Source organism: Mastigoproctus giganteus, chromosome 1 (genome assembly GCF_048544385.1).
Source record: "Mastigoproctus giganteus isolate SK-2022 chromosome 1, ASM4854438v1, whole genome shotgun sequence".
NCBI lineage: Eukaryota > Metazoa > Arthropoda > Arachnida > Uropygi > Thelyphonidae > Mastigoproctus > Mastigoproctus giganteus.
The window spans coordinates 224,788,872-224,808,907 of NC_143575.1; the positions used below are offsets into that span (position 1 = coordinate 224,788,872).

Consider the following 20,036-nt stretch of genomic DNA (forward strand, 5'->3'; position numbering starts at 1 on the left):
AACTCTTTATTCTCATTTCAGAAAGGTAGGTGATAGATTCTAGTGAAATGCCATGATCCTGAAATTTGCATATTTAAGTATACATTGTCTACAATGATAACAGCCTAAAGTTAAATTTAGGCGATTATTGTTGTTAATGCAGTAATAATTAAGTCACAAAAAACAAAGATTTATTTATAAGTGCTCAATTATTTCCTTGGCAAACTACCAAAAAATCTCTGATGATAAAGTTGATTGTAATATACTGAAAAGGATTTTAAAGGCTGTTAACTTGGGAATTACTTATCCTTTCACACAAATTTTGTTTTTCACACTAATTTACTTTTCATATCTCCAATATTTCTAAACATCATGATTAAACTGGGATTAATTAAATAATTCTTTAGAACGTTGATAATGTATCATTTATGATTCAAATATTTAAAATGATATTCATTCTAAGTGTATATGCAAGTCAAATTTAATCCCCACATCATTTATTTCAGAATAGAAAAATTTCCTTTTCCTAATCCAAAATAAATGATGTAGGGATCAAATTTGACTTACATATTCTATAGTGTTTTCACTTTAGTGTTCCAATACATTTTGGATGATAGTGTCCATTACAAACAAAGAAACCATTAACTATAACATATTATGATGGTGTTGTAATTTCAAACTCATACTGCTAAAAAATTGATGATTAATGTTAATCTTCCTTTAAAAAAATTGATTATATGCATCAATCATGCTAACTTGCTGTGTTGCATTAATCCCCCTCTTCCCCAGCTTAGAACCTTTATCAGTTTTTCAATGGAACTTGCAAGTTCTTTAATACTATTCAAGTGCAGAACCAATTAATACTACACTTTGGTGTAAGAACCAATCTCCACAAATGAGTATTTAAAAACAAGATTAAAACATCCTATGAAAAAGAATTAAATGATCCTACTCTTATGTTACATATCGTAAACTTTTTTGATTTAATTTACTTTATGTAATATGCACTAATGTTTAATGTGTACTGGAACACTAAATGAAAACTGATGATTAATGTTAATTAAATTTATATTAATGTTAATATTAATGTTAGTTAAAAAATGAAATTTTTAATATCCAGTATGATTCCCACAAGTTATATCCTCTAGAAGCACTCACTACAAAATTTTAACATGTAGAGACCACAAATTTCACTCCACTATTCCTGTAAGGAGTGGAACAAGCTCACTGCTTGAACTAGAAAGTCTTGCTCTGGCTCTCAGTTGTTGTTCGAAACATTCTAAAGGCATTAAATGGGGTTCAAATCTGAGCTGTAAGGTGGAAGTGACAAGTTCATCTCAAACCACTGTTGTACTGATCATGCTTCATGACATGAAACATTGTCATGTTTCTACAAATATAGTCCCTTTCCAAAGAACTGTCACAATTCAGGTAAAACTGAATTGTTCAGAATGTTGGGACAGATAGTGCATACATGATTTCCATCAATGATAACCAGTGGAACAAGTCCAAACAATGTAAAACAGGCCCACATACCATTATATTACCACTACCAAGTTTAATTTTTTCTGCAATGCAATCTGGGTGAAATTAATCTTCAGGAAAATCCGCACCTAGGTATATCCACCTGATCCCTGGACTATGTACTGTGCTTTATCATTCCGCTGCTGTATTCTGGTGCAGAAAATGTTTCCATTTTCTGCTCCAGGATAAGTAGTGGCATGCACTGCTCAGCTTTGTGCCACTGCTTATCCTTTGACTTATGAGCAACTGTGGTCGCATAGCTGTTCATAAGTCAAAGCTGATTCCTAATTCAATTCTCTCAATTCAGCTCATCTTAATAAGGGCGAGCTTTGTGATTTATTCTCCCTATCTGTTTCAATTATTGAGCACTTTGTGAGTCATTAATGGTGGCCTAACTTGTTTGCAATAAATGATTTCATTATCTTCTGTCTTCCATTTGTTTACCATATTTCCATCAGCTCATTTTGGGTATCTAGTATTCTGCTCTTTCTGCTATGTGGTGAATGGATATACCTGCTATATGACAATATGACAACCAATTATCATACCTCTTAGAAGAGAAGGGATCTAAGTTCCATTCTAGTCCTATCTGTTCCAACTACCTGTCAACAAGGCTTCTAGAATTAACTGTCACTACTCAAGGATGAAGCCTCCCAATAAATGTTGGAGAATAATGTATATCTATATATTATGATTAGCAATCAATCCATTTCAATCTACCTATCTTTACTGGTACTGACTTGTGGTCTAGATACATTAAACACCACTTACTTGATAATTTATAATGCAAAATTTTGTATCTTTCATTTTGCCTATGCTGATTATTCTATATCATATCTTACAGTCTGCATCGGTCCATTTTGACTTGAATACATATTTTGTCAAAGATCAGTAATATATATGTAGATCATTAAATTATATGTATGAATTGCATTCATACATATAATAAATAATTCAACATAATCTGAATGTTAATAAATAATTCAACATAATCTGAATGTTAATAAATAATTCAACATAAACTAAATGTCATTAATGATATGTCCAACTTCATCTTATACTTAAAAATAACACCTGATTCTATTTTGCACAATAAAATTAAACATTAAAATATCAAAGGCATGTATTTCGGAATATTATTCTAGAACTTAAACATGATCCATATATGATACAATGCTAATATCATTACTTTTTAAATCCAAATAAAAAAAAGATTTAAATCCAAATTCAAAAACAAAAAAAAAAAAAAAAAAAAACACAGTAAATTTTCCATTAAACTATTTATATAAAAAAAAGCTACTTTATATAGATATTGTAAAATCACCAATAACACATCTTAAAATAAATTATATGAATGATAAAAACATTGAAAAAAATGCAGATTTAAAAAAATATAATTACCTTTGTTAATGGGAGATGTGTAGGAATAGCTATACCTTCTTTTTTCAACAATTTTTTTTCTTCTTCACCTAATTTTAACAGTTCTGGACCCTTATACAAAAAATAAAAGTAATGAAATGACAGTTGTGAAATTACTAAGTTTAAAGATCAAGTTAACTGACAGTATATAAAAATGAATATGACAAGCAGAATACGGTTTTACCTGTGCTATTACTGAATTCAATTTACAATCAAGGATACTTTCAGGAGAAGATGGCATTTCAGCAGGTGAGGATACAGAAATTTCCTAAGGTAAAAAAAAAAGTTACAGGAGTAGTTATAAAATATCTTAAGTCTAAAATTAAATTTTATCAGTTTAAAAATGCATAAAAATTATTTAGAAAGTTAATTATTGCCACAGAACATAGTAAAATTTGCACAACAAAGTTAATTCAACATCTGAAATCTAATGTAATGTAACTAAACAAAAAGTATGCATTTTTCATCTCATACTTAAAAATATGTTTTATGTTAAAGCTATGTTTTAATATATGAAAAACTGATATGTGCAAAACATAAGTTTCACACATATCAGCTTTTTCAAAAAGCTGATATGTGTGAATTCAAGGAATTCAAGCTCACTACACAGCAATATACATAATTAAATTACAATGGAAATTTAATTCAAATACTGCTAACAAAGTCAAACTGACTTTTCTTTTCTGATTCCTTCCTATAAGCTTCTTTGAAAAAGAAGTTTTTTTTTTTTTTGTCTCCACAAAGTTTACATACCTGTATTTTTAATTTAAGAAAATGTGAGTACCACTAGCAGAACAAGCATCAGCCAAAAAAAAAAAAAAAAAAACATGCATACACATCACCTGTTTATCATTCTATAATAATGTCCAATTCGTCCACCTAGAATTTCATTCCGACAACTGATTATTCCTGACTGAAGGCAAATTAAGGATATCTATTTGCAAGCATTCTTTCTCACTTTACCGTATTTCCTCATGTATAAGACGCACCCTTTTTCAAAAAATTTGGGGTCTAAAAACTGGGTGCGTCTTATACAGTGGTTGTAGATTTCTTTTCTTGCATTTCCTACTTTTTTGCACTTGTTGTCTTTGCGCTCATTGTTTCACACTTGTTACCGGTATATTAGGTTATGTTTTGCCACATTCTGCCCAGAAATAACTCAGAAAATATTTTCGTACAGTGCTGAATTCAAGTTAAGTGATCCAGTTTGCAAAAGTGAATGGAAATCATGCTGCTGAACGTAAGTTTGGTCCTCCTCCAACTGAGAAAACAATCCAAGACCGGCTACGGGAAGAAGAAACCCTACTGAAAACGCCACAGCAGAAGAAGGCCATGAGAGGCAAGTCAGCAAAATGGCCTGATTTAGAGAGGGAATTGAAGATATCGATTGAAGAGCAAAGGGCAATTGGAATTCCTGTGTCTACAAAGATGGTTCAGCATGAGGCAAGAAGAATTGCTGATGAAAAAGAAGTTACTGATTTCAAAGGAGGACACAATTGGTGCTCCAGGTTCATGAAACGGAATGGACTAAGCATGCATACACGCACCAGACTTGCCCGAAAGATGCCTGAAATCTATGAGCAGAAGGTCCTTGAATTTCATTGTTTTGTCATTCAATGTCGGAAGACACATCAGTTTGAGTTGGGACAGATTTCAATTTGATGTCCCAAGTAACAGAACTGTTGATAAGAAGGGGGTAAAAACTGTAACTGTGAAGACAAGTGGACATGAAAAGAGCCATTATACAGTCGTTCTAGCTTATTGTGCCGACGGAACCAAGCTACCTCCTATGCTGATTTTCAAACGCAAAACAATGCCAAAAGACATTCCTCGAGGAGTGAATGTCCACGTTCATGACAAGGGTTGGATGGATCAGGATGGGATGAAGATCTGGTTTGAGAAAGTTTGGAGCAGGAGACCAGGTGGGCTCTTACGCAAACTTGCCCTATTGGTGCTTGATCAGTTCAGGGCACACATAACAAAAAACACAAAGAAGATTGCTGCAGAGCAAAAAACAAAACTTGCCGTCATACCTGGAGGCTTGACATCCCAGCTCCAACCACTTGATGTCAGCATTAACAAACGCTTCAAAGCTGCCATGAGAGACGAATGGAACCAATGGTTGAAGTCTTCTGGGGACAATTTGACACCAGCAGGAAGAGTGAAGAAACCAACTATAGGAGAAGTTTGTACCTGGGTGAAAAGATCCTGGGATAATATCAAGATTGAGATCATTGTCAAGTCATTTAAGAAGTGTGGCATTTCAAATGCCATAGATGGAACTGAGGACGAGGCAATATATGAAGACAGTGATTCGTCATCAGACACAGATGAGGACAAGCTAATGGATGGGAGTTTTGACAGTGATGAGGAGTTGTATGAATTTTATGATGAATAAAATTTGAGTTCAATAACTTTATGTAATGACTTTTTTTTTCAAATTTCAGGCCCCAAAATTAAGGTGCATCTTATACATGGGAGAGTCTTATACATGGGGAAATATGGTAAATTTGTGCTTACTTCTGTGGTTCAACCGGAAAAAAAGAATTAAAGATGCTATCTGCATTTAGTTTACTACTGAATCTGTTTAAACTCTTTATACACTTCAATCAGATCCCTTGCAGATTCCTAGTTTCCAGATATTATAATTTACAAAATAAGTCTTTCTTGATAAAAAAATTAACCTTTTGTGCCCTTGAGTAATCTTGTTGTTCTTCTCTGCATCCATTCCAACAGCTCTTAAAAGTCCTTCCTAAAATGAAGCTCCCGACCTGTATGCATTACTCAAGGTGCAGTCTAACCATTGCCTTACACAGCTGCATAATCATCTTGTCCCTGCTGGAAAAATTCCTGTCTATCATTGATAGAACCCCATGAGCTGTTCCATCCAATTGGTATGTTAATATGGGATTACTGTTAACCATATGCAGCACTTTGCATTTATTAATGTTAAACCTCAATCATCACTTCTTGCTCCACTGCCTAATTTTTCTAGTTACAGAATTGATTGATTCCTAGCATTAACAACCCTGCTAACCTTTGTATTATCTGCAAACTTAGACAATAAACTTCATATGCCTTCATCAATATCACTAATAAATACTGAAAAGTAAGAGGTACAGCATTAAACCGAGGAACTCCTCTATTAACTTTAGTCCATGAACAGCAGTGTTCATTAATAACCACTCTCTTTTTTCTCTTGCTCAACCATCCCTTTATTCATAGCAGAAAATTACCCCTAATGCCACACTGTTCCAATTCATGCAGCCTTCGTGTACTACGGTATCAAAATCTTTACTGAAATCTAAGTATATGATGTTAAAATTATTTTATTGCATTCAATTCCTTTGTGGCTATGTCATAGTAGCTAATCACGAGTGGTCAGACAAATCTCTGCTGTGATTGAAGTATAACTATATTATGTAAGGGCTGTATTTTGATGTTCATAGGCCCTAGGCACTTTTATTCTGAAATGTGCTAAAAAAAGGGGGGGGGGATAAAATGTTTCTTCTATTTTAACACTGACTGCGAATTATGTCAATTAACATGATTCAAGTTTCAACTATAATAAATAATAAACCACCTCAATTGCTCATTGACGGAGTGACCAGCACTTTGATTCTTCTAGTTTTGAGAACAGTCACTAGATAGCATATGCGTATTGAATTGAAGCTCCTAGAGTCAATTGCACATGTTTTCTCAGCTCATTTTTCGCTAGTTACAGTGAAAAGAGTAAAGCATTGTTTTTTTTTTTTTTCCCTCCTTTGTAGGCTCTAGGCACTGTGCCTACAATGCCTAATGGAAAATCTGGCCAAGATTATTCTGTATTATTTCTTTAACAAAAAACTTCATTACTTTGCCTAGAACAGAAGTCAGGTTTAAGGTCTATAACTACTAACTTTGCCTTTCAATTTCCCTGTGTAAATAGGGAAGATATTTGCAAATCTCCAATTTGTAGGAACATCCTGAGCTTAGGGATGCATACATGGCTAAAGATCTGCTTACTTCTTTTAATATAACAGAACAGATTCTGTCAGCTCTGCATGTAATAACTTGGCTCCTAATGGATGAATATTCATAAAATTTTATATTTTGAACTTTTAGAAAAACTTGTCTAGCCATCCTAAATTTCATTAACATTAGACCAAAAGAAATTCTGCAATTATTATTTCTTTGACTGAACAGCTGGACATACAGTTGAACAACTGCATGTAATAACTCAACTTTTATTGGATAGATGAAACTTCTGGCTCTTTTATAATGATTTGTCATGCATTTCCAAATTTTATTAAAATCAGACCAATGGAAATCTGGCAATTAGTATTTCTTAATCGAACATCCACATGTAATTATCTGACTCTCAGTGGTTTGATTTTCATGAAATTTTATGTCTCTTTTAGAACAATTTGTTGAGCTTCCCAAATTTCATTATGATAGGACCAATAGAAATATGGGAATTATTATTTCTTTTTTTTATACATATCACATAGACTATACATATATCATATTGTAGCTGAAGCACTAATATGTTTGTTGCCATGCTCTGATTGGAGGAATGAATGGGCAATAAGGTGGATGTGCCAAAACGAAATGCCCTTGGTTCATTGCATGAAAGTTGCTTTTTTGCTATTTTTTAATAATCGTGAATTATTATTATTTGCTAATGCACCTGAAATGTATCACACTACATACATTAGCTTTCATTACAGGGACACATTTTTTCAGTTATCACAAAATCATTTAGCTCCCAGTTACAAATTTGTATGCTTCTGATATCCCCATCCCTAAACACCTCTTCACACTTGAATCTAAATGGAAAATATTTATTCAGTTTTTCAGCAACTTCAATAGGATTATTGATAGTTGTGCCATTGCTATCTAGAAGACCAATGTTGTTCATCCCTTTCCTTATACTAACATATGCAAAGAATTCTTTGCTACTTTTCTTCAAATTCTTAGCCAAGACCTCATAATCTGCTTTTAGTGTGCCTAACCCTCTTAGTAACTTGACTGCAAGCTAGTTTGTATTTACTGTAGTTTTCTACATCCCCTAATAATTTAAAATCATACTATGTATTTTCTTCTCTGTTCCTAGTTTCATTAGTTCATCTGACATTCATTCAGGTCTAAACCTTGAATAATATCTCTTAATTAGTATAAAAATCCTAATAACTTCTATAATTAATTAACTATAGAAGTTATTAATTAATTAATGAAAATAGAAACTTTTATTACACTTGAGAAATACTCAAATTTTCACATTTGTTTAAAAATTCATAGAGGGTTAGTTGATGGTGTATGCATAAATGCTCAATTGAAGGTTAATTTTATGTATTTTTTCCTACATATGTCCCACCTAACTCAATAGATTTTCCAGCATTTAAGTTTCTGTTATGCTGTTGAAGTAAAATTCTTTCGGTAAAGAAGCCAACCATCTCTTTGCAGCTGCTTTAACTTCTTCATTGAAGTCATAACTGTCGCCTTTGAGATGCTCTTTAGTTTCGGGGGTTAATGTTACTTGAGGCAACTCAAGTAACTTTATTCCCAAAAGCTACAGGGAGGATGCAAAACAACTTCACATTCCAGTGAAGAAATTCTTGCCAGTGTTATGCAGATGCAGTGAGGTTGCACATAGCCACATTAAAGCAATATTGCTACATCAATATCTTGATTTACCAGAATGACCTGACTGCAATCTCTTTTTCCAAAATTCAGTACATACAATGCTCAGTGTCCTAGAAACGGTCTACATTATCTTTCAAAGATGTGTTCAAAAATGCTTCCAATTAAAAATAATGTAACTTGTAAATAAACACCCACACAGAAATGTTAATGTGCAAATAACTATAAAATATTAGTTAGATGAAGAAACTAGTCTAAACTTGTTATACCACTTAACAATGAGGTTATGAACTAAGAGACATTACTTTTTGGTCCACCCCAACATGGTTTTATTATTCAGGGACACAAAATGAATACACTTAGCAAGAAAAATTTCAGTTCTGCAATTGCAGTGTGTGGATACCAGGCACCTGAGAGAATTGAGGCCTGATTGAAGTGTTTAAATGGGTTATGCTAAACGCTGTTGGAATCCTTACTCTTTATCAGAGAACATATATTAAGGGGACATTAAATTTAAATTGAAAAAGGATGGTAGCAGGATAGTTGTGTGAAAATTGATTCTAAGAGTGATTGATTCTTAGATATATTATTCATATATCTAAGAGTAACTGATTCCCTGAACAAAAAGTTCTGCTTAACAGAACTTTTTGTTCAGAGAATCAGTTACTCTTAGATATGTTTTGATTTTGTTTATACTCTAGCACAACCACTAGGTCAGAGGGTTTATAATTAATTGTAATGAATACAACCACTAACTATATTTAACAGTCACACAGGCTGAAACCACAACCCACTTAAATGCATTTGCTTCTGAACTCTTGTGTTGACCACTCAGATATGTTAGGCCATATTTTCATCTGGTGTTGTGGAAGTGGACAGTTGGAAATAAAATTAAAGGATTAGATCAATTAATTGTTAGAAGAGATGCACAGAGGAAGTGAGTAGGTTTTTTTTAATTTTTTGCTGATACTCTATAAGCTTGCTTCCTTGCATCATTTGCCACTACTAATACTATTACTCATACTATTTAGGGAAGTCTTTTCACAAACTGGTAAGATATTATGAGAGTGAGAGAGCCACAAAGGAACTGGATGCCTGATCAAACTTCGGTTTGGTCAAATGGCAAATGAGTACTTTCAGACCTTGCATTCAATGCATATATATATATTTCATGCTGAAAACAAGCATGAAAGTTATATGCAAAGAAGTCAAGCTTTTTCTGCATTAGCAAAAAAAAGTCTACACAATCTATATTCACTTATCACACCCTTCCTATCACCAGAAGTATCAATCCAAGCCCTTAAACTTGCCAGCCTGTCATCCTCAGCCGGCGGGGAAGGAAGTTTATTACAGTGGTCAACAATCCTACCAGCAGATTTCATGGGATTCACACTATTAGTATTTCCCAAAAATTAGTATTTATATCCCCTTAGTTTTGTGTCCCTTTGTAATGTGAATATTCCAACCAACATCAATCATTTAACAGCCCCCCCCCACCTCAATCAAATAGTCCCCAAGATGTTTAGTTTCCTTCCAAGTTCTACAACTCACATCTCAGGTCTCTTCATATTATACTACTAAATGACATAGAAAAATTTGTACTATCACATTCGAAAAATAAAATTATCTGCTAAAACAAATTATACATTAATAAACAAAAAAAAAAAAAAAATCACATTTTTACCTGAACAATAACATTTGGGAGGTCTTTCAAATGTACAACTTCTTCAGTTGATTCTGTTGTTGTAACAACAACATCTGCTCCTATATTAAAAATAAATTACATAAATTAAAATGAATGAAAGAACTAATATTGCCCGATATATAATTTCTATGTATAAGAAATCAAATAATTATGAAATATGGAAGAAAACTACTAGTTAGGACTATGATGACGCTACAATTAGCATTCAATTTAACTATCATGTTCTAGCCTCACTTAGTACCTTCATTTCATGTTCTAGTCTAGGTATTATAAATTTTGGCTGCATATCTGAGGTAGCATTTTTCTTCTGGGATGAAGTGGAGGTTCATTTAGAATTAGCATTAGTAGAGGCATTTGATGCAAGAAAGCAAGCTTATGCAGCATCAGCCAAAAAAAAAAAAAAAAATAAATAAATAAAAAATAACCACTTCCACTTCACCCCTCTGTTCGTTCGAAATACCTGTCCAGCTGAGCCTTAAACTTATTTAGGCTATCAACTTCCACGACAAGGGATGGAAGTCTATTCCACCAACCAACCACCCGCTGGCTAAAGGCAAATTTCCTCACGTCTATCCTACATCTGTCTTTTCTCAATTTGAATTTATGCCCTCTCAGGTGATTATTCTGAGCAAGAGGAAGAATCCCATCAGCATTGAGCAGGCTCAAACCATTCAAGGCTTTATACACCTCTATCAGATCACCTCGCCGGTGCCTAGTCTCTGTAATTTGCAAAACTTAAGCCTTTCTTCGTAAGAGCACCCCTTTGTTCTATTCACTAATCTTGTTGCCCTTCTCTGTACTCGTTCCAGAATCTCTACATCCTTCTTGAAATGAGGCCTCCAGACCTGTATACAGCACTCTAGGTGTGGTCTGACCATTGCCTTATACAAGGGAATAATCACCTCCTTATCCCTGCTAGAAAAATTCCTATATATCATCGACAATACACCATGAGCTACTCTTGCAGCCCATCTGCACTGCTCAGAAAACTTCATATCTGCCTGCACAACCACCCCCAGGTCCCTTTCATTCTCTACCACTGTCAGTGTAGTACCACAGAGTTGATACATTGCTCTGGGGTTGCTGTTTCCCATATGTAGTACTTTACATTTGTCAATGTTAAACTTCATTTGCCACCTCTCAGCCCATCTGCTCAACCTTTCCAGATCCTGTTGCAGTAGCATAGTGTCAGTAGTGTCCTTGACAACCCTGCCAACCTTCGTATCGTCTGCAAACTTGGACATTAAGCTTGATATACCATCATCAATATCATTTATAAATACAGAAAACAATAATGGACCCAATACTGAACCCTGAGGGACTCCACTAATAACATTAGTCCACGATGAGCAGTGTCCATTGATTACCACTCTCTGTCTTCTCCCCCTCAACCACCCCTTTATCCATAGCAGCAATTTGCCTCCAATGCCACACTGCTCCAATTTGTGCAGCAGTCTTCCATGTGCAACAGTATTAAAAGCCTTTCTAAGATCCAAGTATATAATATCAAAGTTATTCCCTGCATTCAGTTCTTTTGTGACTGCATCATAGTATCCAATCAAATTGGTCAGGCAAGACTTCCCCTTAACAAAACCATGCTTTGTCTGAGCTATGACTGAAGTCTTGTCTAGATGATCCTGCAGTGCTTCTTTAACCAGTGCCTCCATTAATTTTCCAGGAACAGAAGTTAAACTAACAGGTCTATAATTATTTGTGTCGCCCTTTGATCCTCCTTTGTGAATTGGGGTCACATTTGCACATCTCCAGTCCATGGGTACTTCCCCTGAGTCCAAGGAAGCTCTCATAATTATATAATTTCATAATTTCATAATAAATATATCTCATAATTTGTCTTTATATAGAGGATTTGAATAGATGAGCAGGACTATAGGGTAGTGCAAAGGGCACGTGCTGAATCCAAACTAAGTCTTGGGAGTAATCACTCTTCCTACTAGAATCATATACAACAGCACCATAATCTAGAAAGGATCTGATAAGGGCATGATACAAGAGCAACAGAGTGAATCTATCAGTACCCCATGTCGTGGCAGAGATAGTCTTGAGTATGTTGTTTTGTTAAGCACACAGTTCTTAAATATATTATATGTGCAGAAAAACTGAGTTTGGCATCTAGTATCAGGCCTAAGAAATTAATATCTGCAAGTGGGATCAGATGATCTTTAGTCTGAGTTTGGGTTCGGTATGTAGTTGTGCTTTTTTAAAGAAATGAACTGAGATAATCTTATGCACTCATAGATGATATCCATTCTGCAAAGTTTCTAACTTATTTATGGAAATTTGAAAACTGCCTCTCAATGGTATAGATGTTTTTTAAATGACATGACTGCCTGATGTCAACAACATACAAATATAATTCAGTAATATATAGAATATTCCATTGTTTTATTGCAAACAGAGTGGCTCTAAGTACTGAATAAGTACTCTTATGGGACATCTTCTTCCTGTTTATAATATCAAGAAAGTGCATTCTAATGTGGACTCAAAAGGTTCTTTTCTGATGAAAATTTTTAATGAATTGTGGCAGATTTCTGTGAAGCTCCAAGGAGTATAGTTCTTGAATGATGCCAAACTTGCACATGGTATCAGATGCTTTTTCTATATCGAGGCTTACAAGATGTTCAATTTTTACATATGCATTATGAATACTGATCTCTGTCTCGATCATTAGGTCTAAGGTTTGATTTGATTTGATTTTTTATGGCGCATTGGCAGCTAAGGCCATAATGCGCCAAGTAAATTAGGTCTAAGGAAGGTATGTTTTGTAGGAATCAAAACTGATTATTGTTCAACAGTTTTTTGTTGGTTTCAAGAATCCATTTAAGTCATCTATGTATCTGAAACATCTGGTGATTGAGATTGGACAATAATTTTGCGGGAGTGGTTGATCCTTTCCTGGTTTAGGAAAGGATGAAACATGAAAAGAGTGTGTTAAATCACTCATGAAAACAAACAACATACCATTAATGATGTAGCCTATCACATGAAACTTGGTACATTTTAGCCTTTCCCATTTTAGTGGGAAAATGGCTCTGAGAGGGTAGGTAATGTCACTTATGTTAATTACTCTACTGTGTCTGACCAAGTATGGCATTTTGTGTAGCAAAACACTACTTTTCATTACAAAGGCATATTTTTCACTATCCAAAAGCTTTCCTATGTGAGAATTATCACAGAAAATTAGTAATCTATTAAAACCATCGCATAAGATGCTCCAAACACTGATTAGGTTTTAAATGGTGTTTGGAGTGTTTTGCTACTGCGATACACTATGTATGCAAATATTTTTATTTGATTTTGTGTATTGTATTACTAATGTAATGCAGATATTAAATCAAAATTACAGAGCAGCTGACACTTAATTCCACCCAAGATTTTAGTTTAATGTTAGATTTATATACACTGAGTGATCACTGAATTATGACCACCTACCTAATACTTCGTAGGTCTTCCTTTTGCCCTCAGTACAGCAGCTGTCCGATGTGGCATTGATTCAACAAGATGTCGGAAGCATTCAGGAGGTATGGCCAACGAAGCTGTGTGTAACGCAGTCAGCAATGCAGGTGGTTGGAGTATCCAGAGGCCCGACGTGCCTTTCCATAGTGTCCCACAAGTGCTCTATGGGATTGATATCGGTGGAGTTCGGAGGCCAATCAATATGCTGGAAGTCAGAACTGTGTTCCTCAAACACATTCTTGCACATCAAGTGCCGACTGGCTCAAGGTACTGTCATCTTGGAAGACACCATCGCCATTCGGAAAAAAGTGTAACATAGCAGTGTGTACACAGTCAGCAAGCAGTTGACAATAGCAGAGACCACTGATATGTTGTTCCACATGCATCAGGGGTCCAAGTTCCTGCCAGTGAAACATACCCACCATACAACTGTCTCCACCGCCCTGCACTTTTGATACCATGCATGATGGATCAAGAGCCTCATGTTGTTGAGAAATGACACAAGACAGTAATTAGTGGCAAACATTTATTTGACATAATATTAACAATAGAGTATGAGATGGATGCATTTCATGATGTTACAACAGATGCTCGAAGGTTCCACCATGGGACGCGATGCATGCGTGACACCGACGCATGCATGAATTGGTGGACACGGTCGAACACACCTGGAGTTTCTTTGACAGTAGCAGCAGCGTAGACGAGATCCATTTCCGTCTCCACAGGCGATTCATACACGATAGATTTGAGGGCTCCCTACAGAAAGAAATCAAGGCTCGATAAATCAGGTGAGCGTGGGGGCAAGGTCAGGCAATGGGTCCACCACGGCCAATCCATCGACGCCCAAAACGCTTGTTCAAATGGTCACGAACACATCTTCCATAATGGGCAGGCCAGGTGCCCTGTCATGTTGAAACCAAATGTTGCGTCTCACATTTGCTGGAACATCATCAAGTAACCCTGGTAGAACTTTTTCAAGAAAGATTCGATATTTAGTAGAGTTCGTGCGGGATGGTAACAGGTATGGGCTGACTAAGCAGTCACCGACCATACCTCCCCATACATTTATTGCAAAGCGATGTTGTGCCACATGGGAGTGCACACCGTGTGGGTTGCCGTGCCTCCACACATGAGCATTGTGCTGATTGAATAAGCCTTCACAAGTGAAATAAGCCTCATCCGTGAACAAAACATAGGCTGGAAAATTCAAGTAGAACACTTTTTTGGAGAAACAACTGCGCAAAAGCCACACGTGCAGGATGGTCTTGGGGGGAGCAGTAACTGAACCCTTTGGAGATGAAAGGGGTGTAAGGAATCGTCGTGCCAGACACGTTGTACACTGCAATGAGACACTCCTAAGGCAGAGGCAACGGCACTTGTGCTGGTAGTAGGATTATTCTGGACGGCATTCAACACACTTTCTTCCATGACGGGAGTTTGCGTTGAACGTGGTCTGACCGCACTACTTCTGTTACCTCTAAATGGCCCATAATCGCACAAATTTTGATGCACACGTGCAAACAAATGGTGTTCCACTACATGTCTGTCTAGGAAGCGTTCCCCATAAGTTCGTTGAGCGGCTCGTCCATTGCCCTCTGCTAATCCATACACTAGGTGAATGTCTGACAGCTCACAGTTCGTATATCGATGCATGGTCTTCATGCAGCGACTACCGCGCTGTCTACCGACTTACGGTGACGTTTCCTGTTATCGGTTCCTATGCAATTCACATTCCTTTAGATGTTACCTACCTCCCCTAAACGTTTCTTCCAATATTTTTGAGACACCCTGTGTATATATATACAAGGTGTCTCAAAAATATTGGTACAAACGTTTAGGGGAGGTAGATAACATCTAAAGATCTGTGAATCGCATAGGAACCCATAACCGGAAACATCACTGTAAGTTGGTACACAGCGCTGTTCATCAGTTCACGAGAGAGAAAATTTCTGGTTTACTCATTCAAGCAGTAGTCGCCGCATGAAGAGCATGCATCGATATACGAACTATGAGCTGGCAGACATGCATCTAGTGTATGGATTAGCAGAGGGCCTACACGGTGTGCACTGCCATGCGACACAACATCGCTTCGCAATAAATGTGTGGGCAGGTATGATCGGTGACTGCTTAGTCGGCCCATACCTGTTACCATCCCGCATGAACTCTGCTAAATATCGGATCCTTCTTGAACAAGTTCCACCAGTGTTACTTGCCGATGTTCCAGCAAATGTGAGACACAACATTTGGTTTCAACATGACAGGGCGCTTGCCCATTATGGAAGGTGTGTTTGTGACCATTTGACCAGGCGTTTTGGGCATTGATGGATTGGCCGTGGTGGACCGTTGCCTGGCCCCCACGCTCGCCTGATTTATCGAGCCTTGATTTCTTTCTGTGGGTGCCCTCAAATCTTTCATGTATGAATCGCCTGTGGAGACGGAACTGGATCTCGTGGCAAGACTCGTCTCCGCTGCTGCTACTGTCAAAGAAACTCCAGGTGTGTTCGACCGTGTCCGCCAATCCATGCTGCGTCGGTGTCATGCATGCATCGCATCTCATGGTGGAACTTTCGAGCATCTGTTTTAACATCATGAAATGCATCCATCTCGTACTCCATTGTTAATATTATGTCAAATAAATGTTTGCCACTAATTACTGTCTTGTGTCATTTCTGCTTCTTGTGCCTCTGCTACTACTTTCCCGTGATGTTTCCGGTTATGGGTTCCTATGCGATTCACATTCCTTTAGATGTTACCTACCTCCCCTAAACGTTTGTACCAATATTTTTGAGACACCCTGTATATATATATATGTTGCACTAAGGCCAGCTTGAATATCAATTCATCAGCCTATTATGTTCATGAATTGTGTGTGTGTTTTCTGGTTGATTTGTCTGTTTTAATGGGTGAAAAACCTTGCTATCTAGGCCTGAGACCAACTAACTCAGCCACAATTTGAACCCAGGCATTTTCCACCCAGTGCAAGAAGGATGGCAATGCCACTGTGCTACTCGTGCAGACTGGCGAGGTCTACCAGCAGCTCTTAGGAGATATGCACACCCTGGAAAGCTGCATTTTTTTCCAGACAGAAACGGGATGTTCCAAGTTGATAATGTGCCACATCATTGGGCCTGCACTGTGCATAAGTGGTGTGACAAACAAAGTGAAGATATCACTCACCTAATTAGCCTCCAAATTCACCTGACCTCAATCTAATTGAACATCTGTGGGAAGTTTTGACACAGGAAGTGAGGTAGGCATATGGACACTCAGCCATCATATTTCTGACACCGTGGAAAGCCTCACAGGCAACATATCTCTGATGTGTTTAAACATCTAATGGAGTCAATGAATAGGAAAATAGCAGTGTAAATGGTGGCTCAATACAGTATTAGGTACGTGGTTAAAATCAGTGGTGTGTGTATCAAATTTAGGAACTAATAGTTATTTCCAGAACTGTAATCAAAAAATATATATATACTGATAAGTTATACACAGCATGTGTATAAAAGAAGTTTAACCTGCCAAGAGAAAAAACAAAAGTAAACAAACATACCAATTTCGATGGAGGCACATGGGGACTCTACATCTTCTGCATTACAAATATCTACTCCTTCAGATTTAAAAACACTAAAATTGATAGTTTCCATCTCAAATCCACTGGAAATTGGAGAGTCACTTTCTGATTGATCACTAGTTGATGTGGTAACACTGTGAGGTGACATACTGTCACTTTGAGTATGTGAATGAGAATCATTAAATAGTGCACTATCCAACATTTTTGAAGGTGAAGTTTCATTTATGTACACTAAGGATTGACCACTGTGTTCCCTTTGAAAAAATGAATTCCAAAAGTTTTCATCCAGGTTACAATCATTCTGAAATGAAAGGAGAAAATTAAATTTAGAATGTCTTCAAATAAGAAAAAGAAGAAAGAAAAAAGAAAAAGAGTACTTACATGGTATATTTTAACCAAACAAATCAACATTTAATTGAATTAGCTATTCTTAAACCATTTGAAAGTATTAATGCCAAAACTACAGCATATCACATATTTAAATAACTACTGCTGTTACCATTTGAGGTTGGACTTAAGGAACCAACCAAATTAATTAAACAAAGAGAATCTGTTTTCACCTCGGGAAGAGCGCTCAGCCCTTTGCAGGATTGGCATAATGCTGCTGCTTCTGCTGCCTATGTTATGTTATGTAAAGAAATCCAGCCTAAAGACAAAAGCAAATTCTCAAATAATTTACCTACACCCAAAAGATAGTATTTCCATAGTGAACTACTGAAAAACAGCCAAGCATTCACTGAAGCCCATATATAACCTAAGGTAGACCAAATTTAGGCCTAAATGGAGGTCAGATGAATTAATGAGGCTCGTGGTAGAGAAGAAGAATGTATGGGATGCATATAAAGTATCAGGTGACACAGAAGCCTATGGCAGGTATAAACTAGTCCGTAATCAAGTCACAAAGGAGGTTAGGCAGGCGAAGAGAGATTACAACAAATCTTTGGCAAAGGATGCAGAGAAAAACAGCAAAGACTTCTTTACTTATGTAAACTCTAGAAGGAAAGGAATAAATCAAATTGGACCACTTAACACAGATGTGTTGACTATTGATGATCATGCTCAGGTAGCTGATAAACTGAATGAGTATTTTGCATCTACATTCACACATGAGGAGTCATTCAATGAGAGGAGTGCCAGAAGTTTATCAAATGCTAACAGGGAGCTAAGTGATTTTGTAATAAATGAGAGCAAAGTGGAGGAGAAATTGTTGAAGTTAAACATAAGGAATGCACCTGGGGTGGATAGGATCTACCCAGTTATATTAAAGGAGGCAGCAAAGGAAGTATGCACACCCTTAGCCATAATTATGAGAGCTTCCTTGGACTCAGGGGAGATAGCCATGGACTGGAGGTGTGCAAATGTATCAGCAATTCACAAAGGGGGTTCAAAAGGTGAAACAAGTAACTACAGACCTGTTAGTTTAATTTGTATTCCGGATAAAATAATGGAATTACTGGTTAAAGAAGCATTGCAAGATCATCTAGACAAGACTGCAGTAATAATTAAGACACAGCATGGGTTTGTTAAAGGGAGGTCTTGTCTGACCAATTTGAATGGATACTATGATGTGGTCACAAAGAAACTGAATGCCAAAAATAATTTTGATATCATATACTTGGATTTCAGGAAAGCATTTGATACTGTTGCACATGGAAGACTGTTATACAAGTTGGAGAGGTATGGCATTAAGGGTAAGTTGCTACAATGGATAAAGGGATGGTTGAGTGGGAGACGACAGAGAGTGGTAATCAATGAACACTGCTCTTTGTGGACAATGTTATTAGTGGAGTTCCCAAGGGTTCGGTGTTGGGCCCATTGTTGTTTTGTATATTTATCAATGATACGGATGAAGGTATATCAGGTTTAATGTCCAAGTTTGCAAATGATACAAAGGTTGGCAGGGTTGTTAATGACAGTAAAGACAGTATGCTACTCCAACTGGATAAGTTGGGAAAATGGGCTGAGAAGCAGCAACTGAAGTTTAACATTGACAAATGCAAAGTATTGCATATGGGTAACAATAACCAAAGAGAAATGTATCGACTGTGTGGTACACTCAGGGAAGTGGAAAGTGAAAAAGACTTTGGGGTAATTGTGCAGTCAAATATGAAGTTCACTGAGCAATACAGATGGGCTGCCAGGGCAGGTCATGGAGTCTTGTCAATGATATACAGGAATTTTGCTAGCAGGGACAGGGAGGTGATTATCCCATTATACAAGGCAATGGTTAGGATACACCTAGAGAACTGTGTACAGGTCTGGAGGCCTCATTTTAGGAAGGATGAGGAGTTGTTAGAATGAGTACAAAGAAGGGTAACAAGATTGGTGAGGGGAACAAAGGGATGACGTTACCAACATCAAATTCAAAATGGGAAGCATTCAAAGAATTAATCTTGGAAGCTACTAGGCTTTACATACGAACTAAGAAATATTGTTCAAGGTTTAGGCCTAAATGGATGTCAGATGACCTAATGAGACATGTGGCAGAGAAGAAAAATGCATGGGATACATATAAATTAATGGGTGACATGGAAGCCTATGACAGATATAAGCTGGTTTGTAACCAAGCCACAAAGGAGATTAGGCAGGCAAAGGCAGATTATGAGAAATCTTTGGCAAAGGATGCAAAGAAAAATAAAGATTTCTTTACCTATGTAAACTCTAGAAGGGAAGGGATGAATCAGATTGGTCCACTGGATATTGATGGTTCAACTGTTGATGATCCTGCTCAAGTGGCTA

General features: G+C 36.6%; 1 protein-coding gene across 2 annotated transcripts in view; it reads right to left on the reverse strand.

The window, feature by feature from the left end:
- LOC150091553 (cyclic AMP-responsive element-binding protein 3-like protein 2) overlaps window positions 1–20,036 on the reverse strand; it is a 104,919-nt gene that overhangs the window by 48,987 nt on the left and 35,896 nt on the right. For both annotated transcript variants that reach the window (XM_090384550.1, XM_090384544.1), the window contains exons 3-6: window positions 17,277–17,598; window positions 10,229–10,308; window positions 3,107–3,190; window positions 2,905–2,994 (exon numbers count right to left, since the gene is read on the reverse strand). In XM_090384550.1, the coding sequence (XP_090240676.1) occupies window positions 2,905–2,994; window positions 3,107–3,190; window positions 10,229–10,308; window positions 17,277–17,598 (576 nt within the window). The remainder of the gene's footprint in view (window positions 1–2,904; window positions 2,995–3,106; window positions 3,191–10,228; window positions 10,309–17,276; window positions 17,599–20,036) is intronic.